Source organism: Diabrotica virgifera, chromosome 8 (genome assembly GCF_917563875.1).
Source record: "Diabrotica virgifera virgifera chromosome 8, PGI_DIABVI_V3a".
NCBI classification, from domain to species: Eukaryota; Metazoa; Arthropoda; class Insecta; order Coleoptera; family Chrysomelidae; genus Diabrotica; species Diabrotica virgifera.
In genome coordinates, this window is record NC_065450.1 from 158,020,764 (window position 1) to 158,048,467 (window position 27,704).

The 27,704-nt window shown below is 31.3% G+C and overlaps 1 protein-coding gene across 3 annotated transcripts in view; it reads right to left on the bottom strand.

Annotated features, from left to right (window-relative positions):
• The window catches only part of LOC114339852 (zinc finger C2HC domain-containing protein 1C-like), a 252,552-nt gene that overhangs the window by 17,169 nt on the left and 207,679 nt on the right, over positions 1-27,704 (bottom strand). For all 3 annotated transcript variants that reach the window (XM_050659306.1, XM_050659307.1, XM_050659305.1), the window contains one exon: positions 4,055-4,186. In XM_050659306.1, the coding sequence (XP_050515263.1) occupies positions 4,055-4,186 (132 nt within the window). The remainder of the gene's footprint in view (positions 1-4,054; positions 4,187-27,704) is intronic.

The window sequence follows — 27,704 nt, forward strand, 5'->3', positions numbered from 1 at the left end:
TGATTTATAAAACCCCATCCTGCTAAAGAAAATCAGTAACAAATTGCCCAAAAATATAAAAAGTATCGAAAACCTCCACTTTTAACCCTCCGTAAATCTGGAACCGTTGATTTTATAACAATTATGTATAGGACCTTTTTTGTTTTAAATTTTATGTAGAATATTTCTGTATAGAAAATTGTTTACGCTAAAGCATAGTTTTAGAGTTGCAGTTCTATAGAACTCTTTAGAGCAGCGGTGGATAAAGTAAAGATAGTGATGATGATATCCAACCTCCGATTAGGAGACGGCACTTGAAGAAGAAGAAGATAGTTTTAGAAATATTGACGAGAAACTTAAAAAAAACTACTAATTTACCGACTTCTCCCCCATCTCCCCCCAAATCGGACGCTCAAAATGGTGTAACCTTTTACTGAACAATATGTGGACCATATAGAACAATTTGGTGTTGGACGAAAACTTTTATTTTAGATGTTTAGGTTAGGCCTTTTTTTGAATCAATTATACTACCTCCGTAACTTTGAAACCGTTCATTTTAGAAGGATTATCCATAGGGCCTTTTTTATTTCAAATTTAATGTAGAACATTTTGTATAGAAGGTTGTTAATGCTAAATCGTATAGTTTTAGAAATATTTACGAAAAACCTAAAAAACTACGAATTTACCAATTTCTCCCCCTCTCCCCCCCAAATCCGACGCTCAAAATGGTGTGACTTTTTTCTGAACATTATGTGGACTATATAGAACAATTTGGTGTTGGAGGATAACTTTCCCTTTGGATATCTGGGTTTGGGTCTAGTTATACCATACTAACATTCTTCTTTATGTCAATTAATTTAATTTAAAATTTTAATTATTGGACACCCTGTATAAATAATTATGTTAATATTTATATTACTAAATAGAGAATTGAATACCCTTTCAAATGAGCTAGTATACGACCCCTATGCCCAATTTGATAATAAGGGGTGGGGGAAGTGGAAGGGGGGGTTGACAAATGACAGATATCTGTACCGTAAAGATGTGTCACCCTTAGATCAAAAATCGACCTGTTTCGGCACTTCCTTAAAATCCAATAACTACTGCCAGATATCGAGATGGACTGTTTTCTTTAGCCCACACTGTATTTTATAGTGGAAGCAACTCGCATAGGAGAGGTATACATTGATATAAAATCCCTGGCTTTCCAGGTTGAGGGTTGAGGCACCGGACTAACTTCTCGGTACCCGTAAAACACGTACAATGTTAAAAAGCCTAACCAAAGCTTCGAAACAAAAGATTGGAAACACAGTAGACGAAAACTACAAAGAGAACGGTTAATGAATTTTTGTACCTGGAATGTATGTATCTCTTGAAAAACACTAGAAATCATGTCAGAACTCAAAAACGCTGAGATGAATATCGTGGTTCTTGCGGAATCTAAAAAGGAGGGTAGGTGTTTTAAAAAATAGGACCACTATGACCTATTTTATAGTCTTCTTCTTCTTTTTGTATAGACATGACTCTGTCTGTTTTTTAAATGTGCCTCTAGTAAGTTGTCGTTCCATCGTTTTCGTGGTCTTCCCACTGATCGTCTCCCTATTGGGGAACCGTCTCTCGCTGTCCTGACTACCCTATTTGTTGTCATTCGGCTTACGTGGTCATTCCTTTATATTCTTCTGTTTCTTACCAGTTATTAATGTTATCCAGCTTGCATTTCTGTCGTGTATCTGTACTTTTAGCTCTGTCCCATAGAGTCTTACCATCGATTTTTCGAAGGGTTTTCATCTCCGCTGTTTCGTGCAATCTTTTTATCTTCTCTGTGTCGGGTCGTGTTTCTGCCGCGTATGTCATTATTGGTCTGATGACTGTTTTGTAAATTCTGCCTTTCATTTCTTTTCCGGTATTTTTATTTCTCCTTATTGTGTCATTCAGGCAACCTGCGGCTCTGTTTGCTCTATTGACTTGATCTTCCACTTCTGTTTCGAGCCTTCCGTAGCTAGATAATGTGATGCCTAGGTATTTAAATCCATCATTTGTTCTATTATCTGACCTTCCAGCTACAGTTTACATCTTATCGGATCTGCCCTCTGTATTTTTGTTTATGAGTACTATGTCATCGACAAATCTTAGGTGACTTAAAATCTGCCAGCGATTTTAATCCCGCGTTATTTCCAGTTTAATTTCTTAAACACATCTTCTACATCTTTCTTATTGTAATCCACAAATTCCAAATAATGAGGTTAATTGTATTCGTTACACTTTTCGATAAGTGTCCTTATTTACTTGTAAGTAAATCAGAGATAATAGAAATAACTAAATCCCTGAAAAATGGAAAATTCCCTGGTCCTAATCACATCCCTGTAGAATTAGAGAAAGCCGGCAGAAATAAACTCCAGAAGCAGCTAAGAACCTCTTTTTAAACTGCTCAAATGGAGCAGAATTACCAAACGAATAGAAATTATCCATCATGTCAACTATCCACAAAAAGGGAAGCAATCAATGATATGATGTTACTATTAACTAGCATTAACCTTCCTTGTTTGATTGTTTGAAACGTTCTAAACCTTTGGCATTCCTTTCCTCAGGTAGCTGCAGCTTCCTCCGTGGATGTGTTAGTTGTTAATCTGAAATCATTAGGGTTTTCTAACATTATTGACAAAAATTGGTCGCATTGCTCCTGTAGTGATCTTTTCCTAAGTTAACATACAGCAATTCTAACTTGGATATACCGTAATGATGACGACTAATGAGTCAGAAACACGTGTCCGCGGTTGCATTCAATCTTATAGATATTTTGTTTTTCTTTTACAACCATGTTGCGAGCGAGACATGCCGATATAGATTATACAAAAGAAAACACTTTTTCCACCTACCTCTACCGAAAGTATACTTTTCCTGAAATGATTGTAGGGAGCAAAGTCGTACTTTTCCTCCCTAGGGAGTACAAGTAGTTTTCCTCCCTAGAGAGGAAAAGTAAAAGTGACATCATGGAATGTCATTGATAAAATAACTTATTGACGCCCTGTACAATATTCTATTACCTATTACGTAATGTATAGTCATTTCGCTAAACTTGGACACAACTGGCTAGTGATTTTAATAGGTAATTTTTTTGTTTTTTCCCAATTTTTCCAAAATTGGCAAAATTACTAACTATTTAGTAATTATTAAATATTTAATAATTATTATTTTTTGCCAATTTTACCAAAATTGGCAAAATTACTTACTAAAATCACTAGCCAGTTGTGTGAGTTTAGCGAACCGACTATTATATCTATACACTTTAACGTTTATTTATAGAACACCTTGTATTTTGTAGAATAGTAAATTGTTATTTTGATGTACCTACTTATTAGTTTTAGTTCTCTAATAAATTTTGTTAGTTAGTTACATAAATAAATTATTTAAAAATGACTTGTTATTTGAGGAAGGTGGAAAAATCATATGTATAACATGGGAGTAAACTGCCTTTTCCTCCCTTGAATGATTACTGTCCTCCGCTAAGCGTCGGGTAGTAAACTTCATTCTCGAGAGGAAAAGCTGACTTGTTATTTGAGGAAGGTGGAAAAATCATATGTATAACATGGGAGTAAAGTGCCTTTTCCTACCTTGAATGATTTCTGCCCGACGCGTAGCGGAGGGAGGACTTCATTCTCGGGAGGAAAAGTAGCACTTTCCTCCTTTGTTATACAAATAATACGTGTTGTAAACACGTATTTTTACCATTTGTTCGTCGTCATCAGTACGGTGGTGTAGCCAAGTTAGAAGCAAGAGCAAATTAACTTGGAAATTGATCACTACAGGAGAATATTACGATCTGTGGCAAGAATGTCAGAAAACCCTGCCTTTTAGTGCTACGACTAACACAGCCAGGTAGCTTTACCACCGTGTCTTTGAACTTTAAAGTTGGGGTAAGTAAAAGCTATAACCAAATTTTAGTGCAAATTGGTATAGGTTTAGAAATATTATGTCAGATAATGATCAATGGTCAAGGGTATAGCAAAATTAATATTGAGACTCATAACTATAATCCAACAAAAAAACTCAGTTGGTATAAAGAAATCTTGTTTACCTTATCGTTCATAGTTGCCGTAGGAGTAGTTTTCTTTGCTGGACTACTTGGTGTACTAGTTTTAGGAGTTATAGGTGAATGTGCTGCAGAATTCCTTTTTGTATTCGATAAGTTGTTCTTTTTAGGTACAGACTGTAATGTAAAAGAAAATTATGTATAAGTTGATCGTACATAAATGTCAAACAACTGGCATTTTGTCAATGTCAAGAGATATCAAAACATTTAATAGATTAATGTAAAATTTGCTGCACGTCCTCGATTAGTATAGTCCATTATTGACCCACGGGGTGCCGTGGCCGTTAGTAGGCATCCGCTATGAGAGAAATTTTTTGGAAAATACGAAAATATACATTATTTTAAGCTATTCTCAAAAAAAAATTTTGCGGATTATCCATTAGTTTTCATAATAAAAGACTTTGAAAATTGGATTTTATACACTTTTTTAGACCGCCATATTGATAATTACATGTGACGTTGCTGGATGTTGCCAAATCTATAAAAAATTTTAGTTTTACAAGTAACAAATTTTGACGCATTTTTGTGGGGAAATGGACCTAACCTAACCAAACCTGGACCGTACGGGCATCGGTACAGGAGGGATTTTTCTCGATTTATCTTTGAAATCTAGGGATTTTTAAAGTGTGACATAATTTTTATATTTATTGTTAGTGCCACCTACTATGTAGTAATTAAACAATTCAAATTTAACAATACAGTTTTCTTCAACTTTGTTGGCGTTTAATGTTTTGTTACAAATTGACAGCTGACAATGACATTTTCTTATTTTTTTGTTAACATTGACAGCTGACAATGACATTTTCTTCTTTTTTTGTTGACATTGACAGCTGACAAAATGTAATGATAGTTTATTCTTTTTTTTTTTGTTGACATTGACAGCTGACAGTGACATTTTCTTCTTTTTTTGTTGACATTGACAGCTGGCAATGACAGTTTTTTTTGTTGACATTGACATCTGACAATGGCATTTTCTTCTTTTTTTGTTGACATTGACAGCTGACAAATGGTAATGGCAGTTCTTTCGTTTTTTTGTTGACATTGACAGCTGACAAATGGTAATGACAGTTTCTTCTTTTTTTTGTCGACATTGACAATGACATTCTTTTGTTAACACTGACAGCTGACAATGACAGTTTTTTTTGTTGACATTGACAGCTGACAATGACATTTTCTTCTTTTTTTGTTGTCATTGATAGCTGACAAATGGTAATGGCAGTTTCTTCGTTTTTTGTTGACATCGACAACTGACAAATGGTAATGACAGTTTCTTCGTTTTTTGTTGACATTGACAGCTGACAAATGGTAATGACAGTTTCTTCTTTTTTTGTTGACATTGACATTTTCTTCTTTTTTGTTGACATTGACAGCTGACAATGACATTTTTTTCTTTTTTGTTAACATTGACAGCTGACAATGACATTTTCTTCTTTTTTTTTGTTGACATTGACAGCTGACAAATGGTAATGATAGTTTCTTCTTTTTTTTTTGTTGACATTGACAGCCGACAGTGATATTTTTTTTCTTTTTTTTTGACATTGACAGCTGACAATGACATTTTCTTCTTTTTTTGTTGACATTGGCAGCTGGCAAATGGTAATGGCAGTTTACATAATAAATGGCAGTTTACAATTAATAAACGGGCAGACTGCAATTGCGCGCAGCGGTCAGAAAGGAGGAAGACCTAACCCTTCGGTCCAAACCTAACTTACGGGTAATAGAGTGAGAGAACCGCAGGAGGTATTTGACCGCTGCGCGCAACCACAACCCACCCTAATAAACATAGTTTAATTTGTATCTCTCCATTGACCTCACCATACATAAACGGCGACACTGTCTTTCTTTGCACTTAAACTGTTTTTTAATTAATCAAACACTTTGCAAATGTTGGATTAATTCTAAATCGCTTTTTTGTGTGATATTATTAATATCAAAATAAGAAGTTACATCCATTTTTCGATACTAAACATGAATGACAACTAATCTTGTTTTGACAAATTTTCAAATTCCAAAGATATTTTGATTTATTTAAATTACATCAATATTTAAAACAGAAAACCTTACGATAAAAATTGGCAACCTAGCACAGTCGTTGTCGAATGTCGATCTAAATGTCATAAACATTTTGTGATTTTGTGTTGTGAATTTGATTATGATTGCAAAAATGTTGACAGAGAGAATTCAAAATTTTGTTGGATTATAATATTTTCAATATAATCCAGTATTCTAATAAAAATAATGAATTATACCGCACTAATATGGATTAATAAGATATAAATAAAAGGTCAGTACCTACAAATATAAAATATACACTTCTATTTGGGGAAAATATGTCTGAAATTAGTAAGGTTATGTATGGAAAAAACCAATTTTTAAAGTTGATTTTTATTTAAATGAATGAGTAATCCGCAAATTTTTTTCGGGAAAATAGCTTAAAACAATGTATATTTTCATATTTTCCAAAAAATTTTACCCGATGCGAATGCCTACTAACTGCCACGGCACCGACTCACGGTTCTTGCTCAGATATTTACTTGATTTTAATAAACCGCTAGGATTGACATGAAATTTGGCATAGAAATTGCAAACTAAAAGATATACAAGAATTTGCAATTGTAGTTGCCAACATCTATTGAGGAGAGGGCACTTTTAGAAAGAAGTTCGGTCGTTTTTACTGTCAGAGACAATATAAAATCACATTTGCTTGAATACATAATATTGGCTGTGAGTTTCGACGGTAGCGCTCTCTCGCAGTTTGAAACTTGTACTTTTCTGAAAAAATTGGTGTATGTGAAATATACAAAACTAGAAAAAATAGATATTTTCTAGAAAAACACAAATTATGAACTGAAATATTATTGTAACTTGATTACTGAACGAATACACAGAATTAATAGTAAAAGTAATTATGTTTTTTTTTTATTTTATTCATTATAATTTTAATATTTAATATATAAATTCGTTCGACTGGATGACTGCTTACACAAGAGGCCATTGAGAAAAAGAAGAAGTTTATGTGAAATTTAGAGGTTACCTCTGTTTTTATTGGCTGTGAGTTTCGTCGGTAGCGCTCTCTCGCGGTTTGAAACTTGTACTTTTCTAATAAAATTGTTCAAATTCAATGCACAAAACTGCCACTAACAGCGCTGGCGAAAACTGCCAAATCCCCTCTACCCATCGGCTCACATTGAATAGGCGTACTGTAGACGATATAGTCCTGTCGCCAGGGGGGGTACAACGGCCTCCTGTATTCAGATGGACTTACCCAAGTTTTTTTTATATATTTTGACCTGTAGAACACGAATTTTTTGGGTAACAGTTGATCCGGATGTCGATAAGATTGTTATAAACCAAGAAGTTGAGGAATCACATAACAGCGATTTCACGCAAAACAAAACATTTTTTTGTATTTTTTGGGCCATTCTAACCAAAAAATGTCCCTACAAATTTTTTCGTAGGATGCATAGTTTTCGAGATAAACGCAGTTGAACTTTCAAAAAAACAAAAAATTGGAATTTTTGAACCCGAAAAACTTTTGATTAAAAAATAAAATAGCAATTCTGCTTACCGCATTTGAAAGTTCAAGTCAAATTATATCGGTTTTAATTATTTCTATTGCTAAAAATGTATTATTTTATTGTTAAAACAAAGCTATAAACACCTAGTGCTTAAGTGATGTTTCAATGATTTCTCATTTAAAATCGAACGAGTACGTAGAGGAGGTAAAAGTGCAAGCGGGGCTATTTCTAAGTAGCATGCATTAAAACGCATGTATTAGGCACGGGAAACACTATGTGTTTATAGCTTTTTTTAACAACCAAAAAATAAATTTTTAGCAATGCAAATATTCAAAACAGATATAATTTCATTTAAACTTTTAAAGGCGGTAAGCAGAATTGCTATTTTATTTTTTATTCAAACGTTATTCGGGTTCAAAAATTGCAATTTTTCGATTTTTTGAAAGTTCAACCGCGTTTATCTCGAAAACTATGCATCCTACGAAAAAACTTGTAGGAACATTTTTTGGTTAGAATGACCCAAAAAATACAAAAAAATGTTTTGTTTTGCGAGAAATCGCTGTTATGTAATTCCTCAACTTCTTCGTTTATAACAATCTTATCGACATCCGGATCAACTGTTACCCAAAAAATTCGTGTTCTACGGGTCAAAATACATAAAAAAAACTTGGGTAAGTCCATCTGAATTAAGAAGGCCGCTGTACCCCCCCTGGCGACAGGAGTAATAAGAGTATAATATATTATGTATTATCAATAGTAACTATGCGAAAGTTCTAAAATTATCGATTTGAATCCAGAGTCCCACTTTGACAGTTTTAATTTAACGATTCAAAGGGGAGTGAAATCAGTAATTTCTAAGAGCTCGAAAGTAACTCGGGAAGATTATTTCATGAATAAAACTGTCTTTTTATATCATTCTAACTAATATTTTACTGATATCATCAACTGAATATTTGCTAAACCTGTTTCTTGGTATTCTCTGTGACAAGTTGTAAAACATTAATAATTGTCATTAATGTTAGTGAATGAATTTTTGCGTAACAACGAGGGGCATCTGACGTAATACTTGACGACGGGAAATTATCAGTAGTAATTGCAGAAGAGCCCTAAAATTATTGAATTTTTCTCGAGTAACACTTTGACATAAATTATGTCAAAGTGTCACGAGGGCAAAAATTCAATATTCATTTTAGAGATCGAGGGCAATTTGTTGCGATTATTTCATGAATAAAACTGTTCCAAAACCAAAATTTTATTGTAATTTATTTATGTAAGTACAAATTAGTACAATTAAACACAGTTGTTATAAATATTTGACGGTTGAAAGTCATCACGTTTATAATTTTTAAAACATTAATTGTGATTAATGTCACTGAATGTATTTTTTCATAGCGACGAAGGGCATCTGACGTAATATAATTGACGACGGGAAATTATCAAAAATTATCGGGTATAATATCACAAGAGAGTGAGAATAAATTGAAAATAATGCGACAGTTTTTCGAAAATTTGTTGTCTGGCAATAGACACGAGAGCCCGCAGGGCTCGAGTGGCTATTGCCCAATGACAACAAATTTGAGTAAAAATGAAGCATTATTCTCTTATTTATTCTTACTGTCGTGTGATATTCGTAAGATTATTTTTTAATACGTATATGTATTATGGATATTTACTTAAATGTGACAGTTGTCAAAACTAGGAAACTGGTTGCCATTAAACAGAAACAATCTACTTAAAAAAATTCTATCGGTAATTTTCTACAGTAGATAATTCTCAGTAGATAATTCTTAATTGGCAAGGCAGTTATTACGGAGTCTATGAACATGGCCGTTGACATGACATCTTATACGTTGAGATTTAATTTCTTGGACTACGTCGCTCGCCCTATACATCTGCCTGACCTATACATTTGTTCTCATGCGGTATTGGTTGCTATTAGGGTCGTGATAATATCAAAGATTCTTCAGATGAGATTCTTCATTTTCGCTCAAAACATCTAAGTTTTCTTTCAATTGCTTTGGTCAAAGTCTACGTCTCACACCCATACATGAACACCGATCTAATTACTGTTTTATAAAATATATTCTGATTTTTTATGCTCCTGTTGGGCTCTTAGATTTAATGGTATTGTGGAGGTCATACATACATCTGTTTGCTGACTGAATTCTTCTTTTAATACCTTCCTTGATATCGTTGTGTGCAGTGATTGTAGCTCCGAGGCTTTCCACCTCGGAGTGGAAAGTCTCCACCCTTTCAAAGTTATATGGGTCTATCGTAACATTTTGCCCTATTCTATCTCGTTTCTCACATAATTTACTCTTAAACCAGTTTTATTTGCCTCTACATTCAATTTCTTAAAAGCCTCCTTCACATTGGAGACTGTGTTTCCCACAATATCAATGTCATCCGCGTATTATAGTAGCAATTTTGGTCCATATACTGTCAGTAATTCTGTTCTAATTTGTGTTGTTCTTACTACTTTCTCCAGGATTATATTAAAAAGTAGAGGTGACAGCGCATCTCCTTGTTTCATACCACTGCTTATTTCGAACGATTCTGAGAGTTTGTTACCGATCCGTACTCTGGATCTACATCCATTTACGCATATTTTAACAATACTCTGGGCTAATTAGCAAAATTCATGGGTTATTTACCAGCAATTTTATTAATGGAATCGAATTATAAGATCCTATATATTAATAATATAGGTATGCAAAGTCCGAAGATAGTGTGCTACTTTTTTTATAAAGAAAATGGCGCCGACAAATCGTATTTTTTTCAATTATTCCTCTATAACTCCGAAGACTTTAACTTAACAACAAAAACACCCAAATAAAAATTCACCACAATTAATATCTGCATAGAGATATTTTTTTCCCAATTTGCTCCGACGAAAATTTTCCTCGGAAATTGCGGGCTTTCCCAACAAAAACTCTAATTTTCAAATAAAGTTTTAGGTAAGTAATTATTAATCAATAATTAAATAACTTTGTGACATCAAAGCATTCTAGGTATAGATTGTAATTCCAGAAGCCGGTGAAAATTAAACGAATATTTTAGCAACAATTCAATTGTTAATTAACAAATGTTGAATGGGTTCATTGTTAATTAACAAATTACGATCGCAATAATAACCAAAATAATCATAATACATTGATCAAACTTATAAAGATTATAAAGATGAGATGCTTATTTAATATTTTATCGACAAAATATAAATTTTTCGTTTTTTTGCATAATCTTTAAATTTTGAAAAAAAAAATAGTTATAATACGCTGGTCTAATTAGTAAAGTACAAAGAAAGGTTATTTACCAGCAATTTTATTACTGTAATCGAATATTATGATCCTATATATTAATAATATAGGTAGGCAAATTCCGGAGATAGTGTGCTACTTTTTTTATTAACAAAATGGCGCCCCCAAATCGTGTTTTTTTTCAATTATTGGTCTATAACTCCGAAGATTTTAACTTTACACCAAAAACACTCAAATAAAAATTCACTCCTACTTAATTCTACATAGAGGCATGTTTTTCCCGATTTGCTCCGACGAAAATTTTCCTCGGAAAATGTGGGTTTTCTCAGCAAAATCTGGAATTTTCAAATAAATTTTTTGGGCAAGTAATTATTTATCAATAATTAAATAACTTGGTGAAATAAAAGCTTTCTTGGTATAGATTATAACTGCAGAGGCCGGTAAAAATTAAAAGAATATTTTAGCAACAATTCAATTGTTAATTAACAATTTACAATCGCAATAACAACCAAAATAATCATGAGACATTGATCAAAATTAGAAAGAATATAAAGATGTGATGCCTATTTAATATTTTGTCGGCAAAATATAAATTTTTAATTTTTTTGCATAATCTTTAAATATTTAAAAAAATAGTTATAAACAAATTAACATTTCTCAGAAATTGTTTATTATATTCTAATTTTAAAAAATACTTAAAATGCGTATTTCAAAGGTCTTGAAAATGAATGCTTCAAAAATTTTTTCCAACCATTTGCAAAAAAGTTATGAAACAGCAAAATAAATATACGATTGTTCCGTTGTTTATAATTTGTTTTAATTGTTTCAAAGCTTAAAAGTTAGTCTGTGGTACAATCTAATTACTCACAAACAATATCAAATATTAGTTCAATGGTTATATTTTAATCAAAGATTAAATATATTTTTTTGTAATTTTTAGCGCGAAAGTAGGCTTGATACAGAGCCGGAGCTAAAATGTTCACTCGAAGCGACTGACACGCAGCATACATAATACTAAAATTTTATTTATTAAGTGTAAGTCGCTTCGAGTGAAAATTTTAACTACAGTACTGTATTAGTCTACTTTCGCGCGTGTAAATTACAAAAAAATATATTTATAATCTTTAATTAAAATATAACCATTAAACTAATAATCGATATCCTTTGTAAATAATTAGCTTGTACTTTAAACTCACTTTTACTCTTTGAAATAATTAAAAAAATTATAAACAAAGTAGATATCGTATGTTTATTTTGCTGTTTCATAACTTTTTTTGAAAATGGTTGCAAAAAAGTTTTAAAGCATTTATTTTCAAGATATGTGAAATACCCATTTCAATTATTTTTTAAAATTAGAATATAACAAAAACTTTCTGAGAAACGTTAATTTGTTTATAACTTTTTTTTAACATTTAAAGATTATGCAAAAAAATAAAAAATTTATATTTTTTCGACAAAATGTTAAATAGGCATCTGATCCTTATAAGATTTCAAAGTTTGATCAGTCTATCATAATTATTTTGCTTATTATTGCGACCGTAAATTATTAATTAACAATTGAATTGTTGCTAAAATATTCGTTCAATTTTTACCAGCTTCTGGAACTATAATCTAAACCAAGAAGTCTTTTAAATCACCAAATTATTTAATTATTGGTAGATACCTAATTACTTATCTAAAACTTTATTTGAAAATTAAAGATTTTGTTGGGAAAATCCGCATTTCCCGAGAAATATTTTCGTCGGAGCAGATCGGGAAAAACAGATCTCTATGCAGAATTTAATTACGGTGAATTTTTATTTGAGTATTTTTGTTGTAAAGTTAAAATCTTCGGAGTTATAGAGCCATAATTGAAAAAAACACGATTTTCGGGCGCCATTTTGTTTATAAAAAAAGTAGCACACTATCTGCGGACTTTGTATACCTATATTATTAATATATATATATATATATATATATATATATATATATATATATATATATATATATATATATATATATATATATATATATATATATATATATATATATATAATCATAAGCTTCGATTCCAGCAATAAAATTGCTGGTAAACAACTTTTCCCAAAAATGGCCTATTCTCGGATAATGAGCCCAGACTACAAGCTGGATAAGCTTTTTTGGAACTGAAAGTTTTGCCATTGCATTCCACATCTGATCCCTAAATTTCATATTAGACCACAAATACCGCTGTGAAAACTATTCATTGATTGGAATCAAATATTCTGCTTTGTTGCGTACAGATTATACATTGAAGGATAACTTATAATAATATCATGGAAACTATTATTTTCCAGCAGTAATCGATACCGATAAAAAGCAATGTATATAATTATCTTCCTTTCTTGACCCTGCTACCTACTACTTTATAGTTAACGACCTTGAACATGAAGTATTTTTCAGAACTATGTTTTCAGGAAAGTTTAAAAGCTATTGCGTGTTTATTGTGTCTGACGTGAAATTAACGATTTTTTTTAAATGGTCGGGGATATTGGGCAAACAAAAATGATTGTTATTTAAACCACCATTGAACAAGAAAATCTGTGAAAGGAAAAGCAAAAAAGGTTTGGAACAAATAGATTAAGAAGAAGACTAAGTTTTCAATCTAACAGCACATAAAAGAACATTAAAAATATTACTCTACATCCCACCAGATTGGAAATAATGGGAACCTTCTCTGGTTACACCTCCGAGGCTTCTAAAATTTGCAAGCCATAACGGATGCTAAGACTAAAGAAGATGAGGGAATTTACCAATTTGTAATTCACGCCCCATCTGCTCAGCGCGGTAAAGTTCCAACGAGAATGGTTCCCTTCGTACTCCAATCAGAGTAAACATGTAAATCAAAAATGAATAACCATTTTCAATTTCGTTGCAACACGAAACTACTTCTTCTTCTTATGGTGCCTATCCGTTACGGATGTTGGACACTAACATGACTATTCTGACTTTGTTGACTGCTGCCCTGAAAAGTCCGGTAGTGGTTAAGTTAAACCAATTTCGCAGGTTATGCAGCCAGGATATCCTTCTTCGTCCTGGACCTCTTTTCCCATGCACTTTACCTTGAAGTATGGTCCGAAGTAGGTCATATCGTTGTTCATTGCGCATTATATGGCCCAGGTATTCCAATTTGCGACGTTTTATGGTTACGACTAGTTCGCGATCTTTACCCATTCTATGTAGAACTTCTTCGTTGGTAACTCGGTCTATCCAGGAAATCCTCAACATGCGTCTATAGCACCACATCTCAAATGCTTCGAGTCTCTTCCGTGATGCTTCAGTTAAGGTCCATGACTCCACGCCATATAAAAGAACGGAGAATACGTAGCATTTTAGTAAACGAACCTTTATTTCCAATTTTATATCGTGGCTGTTAAAGATTTTTTTCATTTTGACGAAAGCTGATCTTGCCTTCTCGGTCCTTATCTTAATTTCCGTCGATTGGTCCCACTCTTCATTTAAATTTGCAACAAAATAATATATATGCTATACCATACTGATGACGACTAATAAGTCAGAAACACGTGTCTGTGGTTGCATTCCATCTTATGCATATTTTGTATATATATATATATATATATATATATATATATATATATATATATATATATATATATATATATATATATATATATATATATATATATATATATCCTCAGTACCAGGGTTTTCCCAGCTGTTATCTCAGTACTTTTTTATTTACTAGTAACCCAATTACTCCTTGGACGTTTTTATATATATATATATATATATATATAACAGGTATATAATATTTGCTGAACAGTTAGGAAACAAGGCTGAAATATTGGGGTAGCAGCAATCTCAAAGAAAACTCTTTATAATAGTTCCAAGCTTTCGAAAATGTTTATTTTCATCATCAGGGAAACTACAATCATAAATAGACAGTATTTAACAAATAGGCTAACTGAAATCAATAATAATTGCTATCTTTGTGTTACCAAAAATCCAGAACACCATAGTTTCCTCTCACTAAACCAGGTGTCGAGGATCCCCAAAAACACAAAAACAACAAAAAATTGTTTTGAGAAATGCAGAGTCAATACTTTCACTAAAAACACTGCACATCACAAAACAATCTTACTAAAGAGTTACTTATATGTTTGTACTTACATTATTTGAGGATGTTGAGCCTAGTTGTTAAACACTGACATATAAAACGAAATTTTGTCCTGGTACAAATCGTATATAAAAATTAAAATTAAAAACTATATATAAAAAATTGTTCTAAAAATCGAGTATAAATTGAAAAATGGTAAAATATTTTAAAAAATGATGTATGTCAAATGGCATTTTTGAAAATGTCTAACAAATGTTATATCGATTTTTATTAAATTTTGTTTGAATTCATACGGAAACGTCACTACCACTGAACCAATTATAATTATTTAATAAATGTTTTTTAAATTTTGAAATAGGAAAATTCCGAAATGAGAATAAAACAGTTTTAATCAATGCAAAGTTTTTTTAAAAGTAGATGTCTTTTTTATTATGTGATTTATATTGAAAAAATCTATAAATTATATATTAAATGAAAGAAGAATTTGAATTATTAAATTTAAATTGGTTATTTTTATCTAAGGTGAGTAAATAAGAATAAATTTCACTGAGATGTCTTACATCTGATTTTTTGTTTATTGAATTTTCTTCTTGAAAGATAAAAGCCATTTCCAAAAACTACATCCTGAACGTTGTGCTTTAGCAGAACACGTTTCCAAAGAGGGTCATACAATGGATTATCAATATACTAAAGTACTAGCTTCTGAGAACTCATATAACAAAAGACTCTTTTTGGAAATGGCTTTTATCTTTCAAGAAGAAAATTCAATAAACAAAAAATCAGATGTAAGACATCTCAGTGAAATTTATTCTTATTTACTCACCTTAGATAAAAATAACCAATTTAAATTTAATAATTCAAATTCTTCTTTCATTTAATATATAATTTATAGATTTTTTCAATATAAATCACATAATAAAAAAGACATCTACTTTTAAAAAAACTTTGCATTGATTAAAACTGTTTTATTCTCATTTCGGAATTTTCCTATTTCAAAATTTAAAAAACATTTATTAAATAATTATAATTGGTTCAGTGGTAGTGACGTTTCCGTATGAATTCAAACAAAATTTAATAAAAATCGATATAACATTTGTTAGACATTTTCAAAAATGCCATTTGACATACATCATTTTTTAAAATATTTTACCATTTTTCAATTTATACTCGATTTTTAGAACAATTTTTTATATATAGTTTTTAATTTTAATTTTTATATACGATTTGTACCAGGACAAAATTTCGTTTTATATGTCAGTGTTTAACAACTAGGCTCAACATCCTCAAATAATGTAAGTACAAACATATAAGTAACTCTTTAGTAAGATTGTTTTGTGATGTGCAGTGTTTTTAGTGAAAGTATTGACTCTGCATTTCTCAAAACAATTTTTTGTTGTTTTTGTGTTTTTGGGGATCCTCGACACCTGGTTTAGTGAGAAGAAACTATGGTGTTCTGGATTTTTGGTAACACAAAGATAGCAATTATTATTGATTTCAGTTAGCCTATTTGTTAAATACTGTCTATTTATGATTGTAGTTTCCCTGATGATGAAAATAAACATTTTCGAAAGCTTGGAACTATTATAAAGAGTTTTCTTTGAGATTGCTGCTACCCCAATATTTCAGCCTTGTTATATATATATATATATATATATATCACAATTCACGTCTCTACATCTTTGAAAGAGAACTTGTATTGCAAAAAGTGCCTCTCGTGTACCCAATGCATCCCTGAAGCCGAATTGTGTATTTGTCATGTGTTCTTCACACATTTTATGTATAATTTTTAAAAAAGTTTTCAGGAGATGGCTCATAAGGCTTATTATTCGATAATCTTCACATTTTTTGGCATTGGGTTTTTTAGGGATTGTTATAAAAGTTGATCTTAGCCACTGTTGGGGTATTTTTCCACTTTGGTATAAATTGTTGAAGATCAAGATAAGTCTTTTGACTTCGTCTTTATCCATAATTTTCAAAAATTCTGAGTAGAACTCGTCTGGTATTGCGGCTTTTCCCTCCTTAATATTGTTTATAGCAGCTTCTACTTCCGCTTCGAGAATAGGTGGTCCGGTATCGTCATTTTCATTTTGTGTGATGGTGACATTTCTATCGTCTTCAAATGTTGTTGTCACATAGTTCATCCATGTTGTTTTTGTTTCCTCAATATCAACTATTGGATTTCCTTGAGCGTCTGTTAAGTGTCCCGGCCTTTCTGATTGCCTGAAAGCCTTTTTGATTGCCTTGAAGCCTGCTGCTTCTTTGATCTTTTTGTGTAGGTTGAAGGAATGGTGTTTACGTTCCAATATCTCAATTTCTTCACACTTTTCTTCCAGATTTCTGTTTTTTAGCTTCTCTGATAGCTTTTTTTATCTCTTTGTCTAGAAACTGATATGCAACAATAAAATGGTCGGTCAACGATTTTATGGGACAATGCCCGTCGGTCAGCAAAAAAATGAAAGAAATATTTCGCGCGCGCGCCATCGGCGTTGCAGACGACGGCTCTCTTTTTCTTTACCATAAGCAACTGAAGTATTTTTAGATTATATTTTAAAATGTGGTTTATAGTAATTTTTAGTAATATTAATAATATACGTATTAATTACCCTGAATAAACCATTTATGTACTATAATGTTACATGCTACCATTAATAAATGAAATATTGAAAAATATGTATACTAAAAAAATTATATTTAATATTCATCATAATATGTATAAAATATTCTTAAAGTATGAAACGTATCTTTCAAAGGTAGAAAATAAAATTCACGCGAAGAGAATTGAGGACGGGCTGAGTATCAAAGACGGACTACAAATTTTGTACTCTTTTCAGGAAAGCTGAAAAACTGCAGCTCGTTATATTCTCTACATCCAATTGTGATTTTTGTTATGAATATACTTCTAGCGTCTCTTAATACTTTTGAATAACGAAAATGTAAATAAATTTATGTTTTATTCCCTAAAATCAATAAAGAAAATGGAGTTGGCCGGTATTGCAACCAAGCTCTGGAGCTGTCCGTTTTTGAACCCAATGTCGACCATTTTTGTCGACTAATCTTTTCCTGGCTTCATTTTTAGTTGCTTCAACTATGTTCACTTGTATTTTTCGGAAAATAACGCAAATAATATTTAAAAAACACGAAAACGGTTGAAATAACGTCGTAAACTGTTGCAAACTTAAAACGCAATGGCCACTCTCAGTAGGTTTGTTCTAGTGCGCATGGTCAACTTGACAGAAATACTACCTTTCGATTGGCTGTAGTGGAGTAGTCCGATTCTGCTACAAAATCCAGTTGGAGCTGTCCGTTTGTGAAACCAATGTTCGTTTTAAAATGCAATTTCTTGCATGTTCTAGCCGCTTTTGAAACTAGAGCAATTCAGATTTGAATTCATTGTGAAAAATCCTATAAGATTGTACCATTAACTCAATTTTGAAAAAAATGGAGTTGTCCGTCTTTGATACCAAGCTCCTCAATTCATGAGAAGTGTATACCTACTTAAAGTGGGCAGGTATACTCATAGGTAAGAATACACGATAGAAAAATCATAAGAACCATCGAGGAAAAGTTTACCTGTCCAGCACACGAAGAGGCTGACACAAAAATTATTTTTCATACCTGTGACGTCGTACAATATTCCAATATTTCAATTAGGTGTTCGGACACTGATATCCTGGTTATAATCCTAGGACATATGAATAAATTATTAAGCTCTTCGGAGATTTGGATAGAAGTAAGCACTGGAAACCATCAAAGAATAATTGACGCTAATAAAGTGTACGAAGAATTTGGAAAATCAATGTGTGAGGCTTTGCTAGGATTGCACGCACTCAACGAAAAAGGTACGTAATATCAATAAAAATGTTAATTCAGACAACAAACGCAATATTTAAAATTTGTCCAATTCTTGGTTTTATTGGGACAACAAAACGATGTTCATCAATTCATTATTTTCGTTCGTTGAGCCAATGAATTACGTTTATTGAATGGATGAACATTCATTATGTATACCATAATATCACTTTATTGGTATTACGAACTCTGTTCACTGAGTCAACGAACACTATTTATTGATATTACGAACTGAGTCAACGAACACTATTTATTGAAACAACAACGTCGTTAATTGACCGACGAAGACTATTCGCTGTGTCAATAACAGTGTTATTTCTCCTAACGTATTTCGTTTATTTCTACAATTATTTCCGTTTATTGTTACAATTAATTCCGTTCATTCCCACAATAAATACGGTTTTTCTTACAATCAATTCTATTCATTCTTACAATCAGTTTCGTTCATTCCTACTATGAACGTATTTTATATTAATAATTACTGAATGCAATAGCCCAATGTATGATATTAATTGATTAATAATAATTTTTTAAATCCCCCTTTTTTTTTCCTTAACCTGAAGGACTTTACACTGTGTGATTTTTCATATGATTTCACTTATACAGTGTACTGGAATAAGTGTTACACTCCCCCCGCCCCCTTATTAACTTATTTATTTTTAGCACCTAAGCAAAACGCTCGGACAGGTCGATTTTTAAAATAATCAAAGTATATTATAACATCAATGTTTCGAACTTTACACGAAAGTACGTCATGTGATAGCTTATTTAAAAGCGTTTGAAATAGTGATTCCAAAAATGTAGAACACTTTAATCCTTTTTGAGAGCGCAGGTGCAAAATTTCTATCGAATTCTTTTTAAACGCATTCATTTTTTTGAAAATCTGAGAAAACTAGTAAGTATTTTTGAAAAATTTAAACGCAGAATAAAATATTACATTATTACCGAGGGCAGAAAGTCCCTTAGAATAAACAAAAGTTTCTGTTAAATGGTATGCCTATTTGAAATTAAAAATCATACTAAATTTTCTTTTTCACCCCTGTGACTTATTAAAATAATCATTATAGAGGTTCTCAGGGACTTCAGACCCTCGATAATACTGTAATATTTTATTTTGTATTTAAATTTTCAAAAATAATAATTAGTTTTCTCAGGACTCGGAAAAAAATGAATACATTTAAAAAGAATTCGACCGAAATTTCACGATAATAGATACACAAAAACTTCTTTCTACTACGGACTACACTTGAAAACGAATTGCAATTATTATTCGGCACTTCGGTAACACAGAGAAGCTAGGGGTATAACGATAAGGAAAAGCCGTTAACTTTCAAATGGTCAAGCAAAACATTTATTGTCTCAAAAACTACGATTATTGTCACAATGCACGCATTGATTGTGGGTATTAAATGCAGTAGTAGATTGATTAATGCATTCGTTGTCACAACAATCAATTTACATCTATATTCAATAATCATATATTACTCTATATTAATAAAATTTGTACACTGTTTTAATGAAATCTGTAGGTTGTCACTATAAACCAAGATAATTGCTTGTCATCTACGAAATCAAGAACGTGAGTTGCTGCCAGAATTAACAGTATTTATTAAATATAAGAAACTAAGTTATTGGCTGAATAAATTGAGTGTTATTTATTAATGTACTCTAGTTATTCTCACAATTATTATTCAATCATTGTGACAATAACCAAATACATTCGTCAATGTCTAAAAGTTCGTTGAAACAACAAATTAAATTGTTGTGACAACGAAATACTATTCAGTAATCACTGTTAATCAATATTACGCACTAAATTTTTTTTAGTGCGATTTTACTAGGTGTGACTTTCACCCGGCCTTTTACAAAAAAAGGCAAAAATCCCCTGCATGTTGTTCGCCAGAGCGCAGAGTTACAAAAAGCTTCTGATGATCTCGGGTACTTAACCGAAAACAATAAAGATTACGTATGTGAAAAAATACAACAATATGTACGGCATGAAGAAATTAAAACCGGTAAACGAGGCACAATGTGTTTTGTGCGCGAAGACTTACAAATGTTCGAGTACCATAAGCGATTGCTTTAAAATAAAAATTAAAAACGTCGATGGATCGAGTATGCCACCGTATAATTCCGAGAAAATGGAACAATTTTTAAGAGCAAGTTACATTGCAAAAATTTCGGCGCAATATTCACCGAAAAGTTATAACTGAACTGTGTCAAACCGATCACGGGTGGAAAATAATGAGATAATTATTAATTTGATTGATTTGTCATAAAGCTGACCTGTCCTGTCATAGAGCTGTCCGACTATAATAACTTTTATTTATATTTAAATTAGAATGTGTGTAATGATTTTCAACTTTACTAAAAATGGGGCACTACCTCCGCAAGTAAACAACTTTGATAAGCTATCAGTTCTATAAATAAGCTTCTACGTTTCGCTTGACCGACCGCAGGATGTTTCTCTACACAACCACAGTAATCAACTGTGTAAAAACTAGCTTTAGTAAATTCAGAGAGATTTTTCGGCGCTGCCTCTCCGTCTATTTGGTAACCTAAGCATTGTTACAACCCTACCATTGTCATGCAGAAAGATGACACCACGTGAGAGAGTCTCTCGACATTTTAGACATTTGAGACATATTGCTTAATGGGGGTTGTTCAAAGTTTCATTATACAAGTTTAGGTTGACGAAAGATTACATTATCACCGAGGGCCGAAAGTCCCTCAAAATAGACAAAAATTTGAGTAAAAAAATGAGATATTTGAAATTAAAAATCACCCACAATTTTCTCTTTTTTTTTCAGGCCTGTAACTTAATAAAATAAACTTAAAGAAGTGTTCATGTACTTTCGTCCCTCGGTACTAATACAGGGTGTTTCATTGGGAAAGTAACATACGTTAATTGTAGAAAGAGGACGCTTAGACGGTCTCAAGAATACCATACTTAATGGGTTTTACTCCATTAATAACAGAGATACTGGGTGTTTTATCTATTTTGCCATTATTTTATTTGGTTCATAACTTTTTAACCACACCGTATATTTATTTTATATTTGGCACGCAAATATCCTTTAAGGTGTACAATAAATTAATTTATTTACAAATGTAAAAAAATCCAGGCCCGGATTAAGAAATATTAGAAAAATATTCCGACCCAAAAACAACACCCTGTACATTAAATTTTTTGAAAACGGATTTTTTAGTTGAATAGATGATGAAAAACTAAATTTAGTGGCATACTTTGAATTTTAGGCAAAATGATTTTTCTGGTCAAATTTTGAATTTGAATTCTGAAATTATGTGAATTGCGAAAGCTCTAAGTAGAAAAAAAATTAAATACAACTTACAACTTGTTAACCGCACTGTATATTTATATTATATTTAATACGCGAATATTCTTTTAGGTGTCCAATCAATTATTTTATTTACAATTATAAAAAATCCAGGTCTAGATTAAAAAATGTTGTAAAAATGTTCCGACTCCAAAAGACACCCTGTGTATTATTTTTTTTTTAAATGGATCTTTTAGTTGAAAAGAGGATGAAAAACTAAATTTAGTGGTATACGTTGAGTTTTCGGTAAAATGATTTTTCTGGTCAAATTTTAAATTTGAATTCTGAAATTATGTATGCGAATTGCGAGAGCTCTAAGTAGAAAAAAAATTAAATACAACTTACAACTTGTTAACAGCACTGTATATTTATTTTATATTTAACACGAGAATATTCTTTTAGGTGTCCAATCAATTATTTTATTCACAATTATAAAAAATCCAGGTATGGATTAAAAAATATTGTAAAAATGTTCCGACCCAAAAAAACACCCTGTATATTAAATTTTTTTAAAATGGATTTCGCATTTGAAAAGAGGATGAAAAACTACATTTAGTGGTATACTTTGAATTTTCGGCATAATGATTTTTCTGATAAAATTTTGAATTTGAATTCTGAAATTATGTCAATTGCGAGAGCTCTAAGTAGAAAAAATTAAAATGCGACTTAATTTTAATTAATACCATTATTTAATCTAAATTGGTAAAATGTTGAAACATTTCAGTGTTTTTTATTATCTGTGACAAATAGTTTATGGCGAATATTCATCTTTAAATAATGAATAAATAATTAAGAGTCAATAAAGAATACATCACTTTAATCAACAAAGTATCTAAAAATTATAACAAAACAAAGAAAATGTGCAGCATAACTATTGAAAACTAAAGTACTTATTCAAAATTACCACCATCAAAAATTATTGTTATGTGTCAAAATGTTAATATTTTACCAATTAAATAATGGTATTAATTAAAATTAAATCATATTTTAATTTTTTTTACTTTGAGCTTCGCAATTCACATAATTTCAGAATTCAAATTCAAAATTTTACCAGAAAAATTATTTTGCCGATAATTCAAAGTATACCATTAAATTTAGTTTTCCAGCCTCTTTTCAAATGCAAAATTCATTTTAAAAAAATTTAATATACAGGGTGTTTTTATTGGGTCGGAAAATTTATACAAAATTTTTTAATCCGGACCTGGATTTTTTTTATTTGTAAATAAATTAATTGATTGGACATCTAAAAGAATATTCGCTTGTTAAATATAAAATGAATATACATGCGGTTGACAAGTTGTAAGCTGTATTTCAATTTTTTTCTACTTAGAGCTCTCGAAATTCACATAATTTCAGAATTTAAATTCAAAATTTGACCAGAAAAATCATTTGGCCAAAAATTCAAAGTATACCACTAAATTTAGTTTTTCATCCTCTTTTCAACTGAAATATCCATTTTAAAAAAATTTAATGTACAGGGTGTTGTTTTTGGGTTGGAATATTTTTCCAATTTTTTTTAATCCGGACCTGGATTTTTTACAATTGTGAATAATTTAATTTATTTTACACCTCAAACAATATTTTCGTGCCAAATATAAAATAAATATACAGTGTGGTTAAAAAGTTATGAACCAATTAAGAAAATGGCAAAATAGATAAAACACTCAGTATCTTTGTTATCAATGGAGTAAGACCCATTAAGTATGATATTTTTGAGACCGCCTCAGTGTCCTCTTTCTGCAGTTAACGTATGTTACTTTCCCAATGAAACACCCTGTATAATCTTTCAATCTTCGTTTAAATTTGTTAAAAATATGTAATTATTAGTTTTTTCAGGATTCGAAAAAAGTGAATGCATTTAAAAAGTATTGAACCGAAATTTTTCGCCAGCGGTCGGAACACAAACAAGGTACTTTAAACAACTATTGGTATTTATATACAGTTAACGCAGTAGTAATATTTTAGGTACCCCATACGAAAAGATTCATACGTCATTTATAAAAATAAGGATGAGATACTATTAGTGTTGCCCAAAATCTGTTTTGGTCTTGCAGTCTTGGGCTTGTTCTTGCGTTTTTGCAAGATTTTTGCCTAATTTGAGCAAGACCAAGACCAAGACTTACCGTGCAAGATTTGAGCAAGAACAAGACTAAGCCTGCAAGACTCTTGCGTCTTGCAGTTAGAACTGAGCGTCGTTTTAGAGAGTATATTAGTTCGAGTATATTCTTAGATACTCTATGAGAGGCAAAAAAATGTTTAACAAAAATTTGGAAAATTTGCGAATTAAAATATCTATTAAAATAACACTTGAAACATTTGACACGTACTCAGAGATCATTATTACAATTATTAGTCCTGTCGCCAGGGGGGGGTACAACGACCTCCTTAATTCAGATGGCCGTAGAACATGAATTTTTTGGGTAACAGTTGATCCGCATGTCGATAAGAATGTTATAAACAAAGAACTTGAGGAATTACATAACAGCGATTTTTGTCAAAACAAAACATTTTTTTGTACTTTTTGGGTGATTATCAGCAAAAAATGATCTTACAAGTTTTTTCGTAGGATGCATAGTTTTCGAGATAAACGCAGTTAAACTTTCAAAAAATCGAAAAAGTGCAATTTTTGAACCCGAATAACTTTTGATTAAAAAATAAAATAGCAATTCTTACTGCATTTGGAAGCTAAAGTCAAATTATATCGGTTTTGATTATTTGAATTGCAAAAAATTAAGTTTTTATTTGTTAAACAAAGCCATAAACACATAGTGTTTCCCGTTCCCAATGCATGCATTTTAATGTCGTAATCTACGTAGTGCGCGCCTACTCGTTTAATTTCAAATGAGAAATGCATTGAAAACATTATTCAATCACTATGTGTTTATAGCTTCATTTAACAATAAAAAAATTAATTTTTAGCAATGAAAGTAATCAAATCCGATAGAATTTGACTTGAACTTTCAAATGCGGTAAGCGGAATTGCTATTTTATTTTTCAATCAAAAGTTATTCGGGTTCAAAAATTGCAATGTTTTAATTTTTTGAAAGTTCAACCACGTTTATGTCGAAAACTATGCATCCTACGAAAAAACTTGTAAAAACATGTTTTGCTTAGAATGACCCAAAAATACAAAAAAAAATGTTTTGTTTTGCGATAAATCGCTGTTATGTGATTCCTCAAGTTCTTTGTTTATAACAATCTTATCGACATCCGGATCGACTGTTACCTAAAAAAGTTGTGTTCTACGGGTCAAAATACATAAAAAAACTTGGGTAAGTCCATCTGAATTAAGGAGGCCGTTGTACCCCCACTGGCGACAGGACTAAATGCAAAAATAAAATATTTTTACAATATTTCCCATCAGACGACATCTTCGCTCTAAAATTAATTGTCCAGGTTTTGAGAATAGCCGGCCTTTATTCATAAATTAATATTCTTGCGTTGCGACAATGCGACGCCGACATTAATGTCGTTAAAAATCTGTAGTTGATAAAAAATATACCAATTACATCTTATCGGCAGATAGAATAGTAAGACTAATACGTATATTTTTTCAGTTGATTGTACAATGACCTCATTCACAGGGACGCGCCGTCCATATGGGCAAGGTCGTGCGGCGCACGACGGCGCCAAGGCGTTAAAGGCGCCCTTTGACTCGGCAAAGTTAAATAAATATCCAATTGAAAACTAAATACAGTCGGAAAAATGAAAGAATACCCATGAACGAACATATAAAACACGCTGTATTTTCCTGTCACCGTGTCACAAATAAAATTGTCCAGTGCAAGTACATGTAACAATAATTACTACATGTACTTGCGCTGGCCAATTTTTTGTGTGACACGGTGACAGGAAAATACAGCGTGTTTTATACGTTCGTTCATGGGTATTCTTTCATTTTTCCTACTGTATTTTTTGACGCAAAAAAAACATAGCAAAAAATAACTTAGTCCACTCATTCCCAAATATTACTATTTCGTTACGTATATTATTAACTATAGGTACCGATTTCTGTAGCTTCAGCCGTTCTAGCTAAGCGTTTATTTGAAAAACAACACATGTCCATTTTTCGAAAATTCGACTTTATATATTGTTCTTATAGAATAGTAGTTTATTTCTCCAGTTCACAAATTTGGTTCACATTGCATAGAAAATTTTGATAGTTTTGGAAAAACAACAGATGTCCATGCGTTTTTTTGTAAAAACAAACAACACTTGTCCTTATCCTTATCCTAGTCAACGGTAGCTGTAAGTGTGAATGATCTTATCCTTAAATTTATCAGTTGTTGCACTCTTTGATAGTAATAATGTGATGTTTGTTTCTTTTGTATTAGAAAAAGTTCAGCATAACAGAAACTATATTTACAACACAATATCTCTCGATTTCCGAATATATTATGGTAAGTTTGTACAATTATTTTGATATCCACATTCCTTCCAATGAATGTCTTAATAAAAGTAAAATTTGAAATAAATTACAGCTGGGCAGTTTTACTTGATTTTCCAAAATTTTCATTTTTGGACAAGTGTTGTGTTTCAAATAAACGCTTCAATTACTTAAGATCTAGAATGGGTCAGGAACGGCTAGAAAATCTTGCTATTAATTCTACACAATCTGAGTTTTTAAAGGACCTGAATAATGAAAATCTAATTAATGAATTTGTCAAAGGTAAAGCAAGAAAAGTTCAATGTCTATAAGAAATATCCGTTGGGTTTTCTTCATAATAAGTATATTTGTTTAAAAAATCGCAATATAAATATGTTTCATTTTTTGATCTTCAATCTTTTTTAATAATTTTAAGTAATGCTGTATAACTTTAACATAGTTTTTATTTTGTTCTGTTTTATTATGCAACATAGTTTAAAAAAAATTTTTTTAACAACTACTAGACTACTAGAAACAACTATTACGGTTGAAAATTTAGTAGTAACGTTTGTTGAGTTTTGGTTGTTTATAACCGATTATTTTGTCCTTGGAGGATGTATAATTTGTATGTTTGGATGTATATGCTTTTTGTGTGAGTCAGTGAGAGAAGATTTTTGTTGTAGAGTTTTTTGTTTTGAACGCCTTGATAGCAAATCAACAACGTTCATTCTTTTTCAATAACGATATTTTGAGAAAGCACTTGAAGCCTGGTCGGCGATTTGGATTCCCAGTTTTTTAATTGAAATGGTACTTTTTCAATCCTTTGGTGGGATGTACTGGGAATTCTCTCATTGAGGTATCCGTTGGTGTGCTGGAAATTTGGGGCACGTAAAGATTTGTCTTGGAAAATCCTCTAGAGATTAATTCGATGTTTATTGATGGCCAGGCTGAGAGTCGTGTAATAGACCCTTTTGTATGTTAAAGGTAAGCTGAAGTTATTTTTGTTCAGTTTATTGGTTCTCAGTTTTAAGAAGTTAGTTCAGTTATTTTTATTTTCTTTTTCTTTTGCTAGGGTGTTCCGGTATTCAGTAATTGTATGTATTTATCGATCCTGAGGCTTTAAAGAAGTAATAGAAGTACATTTATTTACCAGATTTACATTTATTCAGTATATTGGAAATAATAAATTTGGCAGATTTATTTAGAAGTTC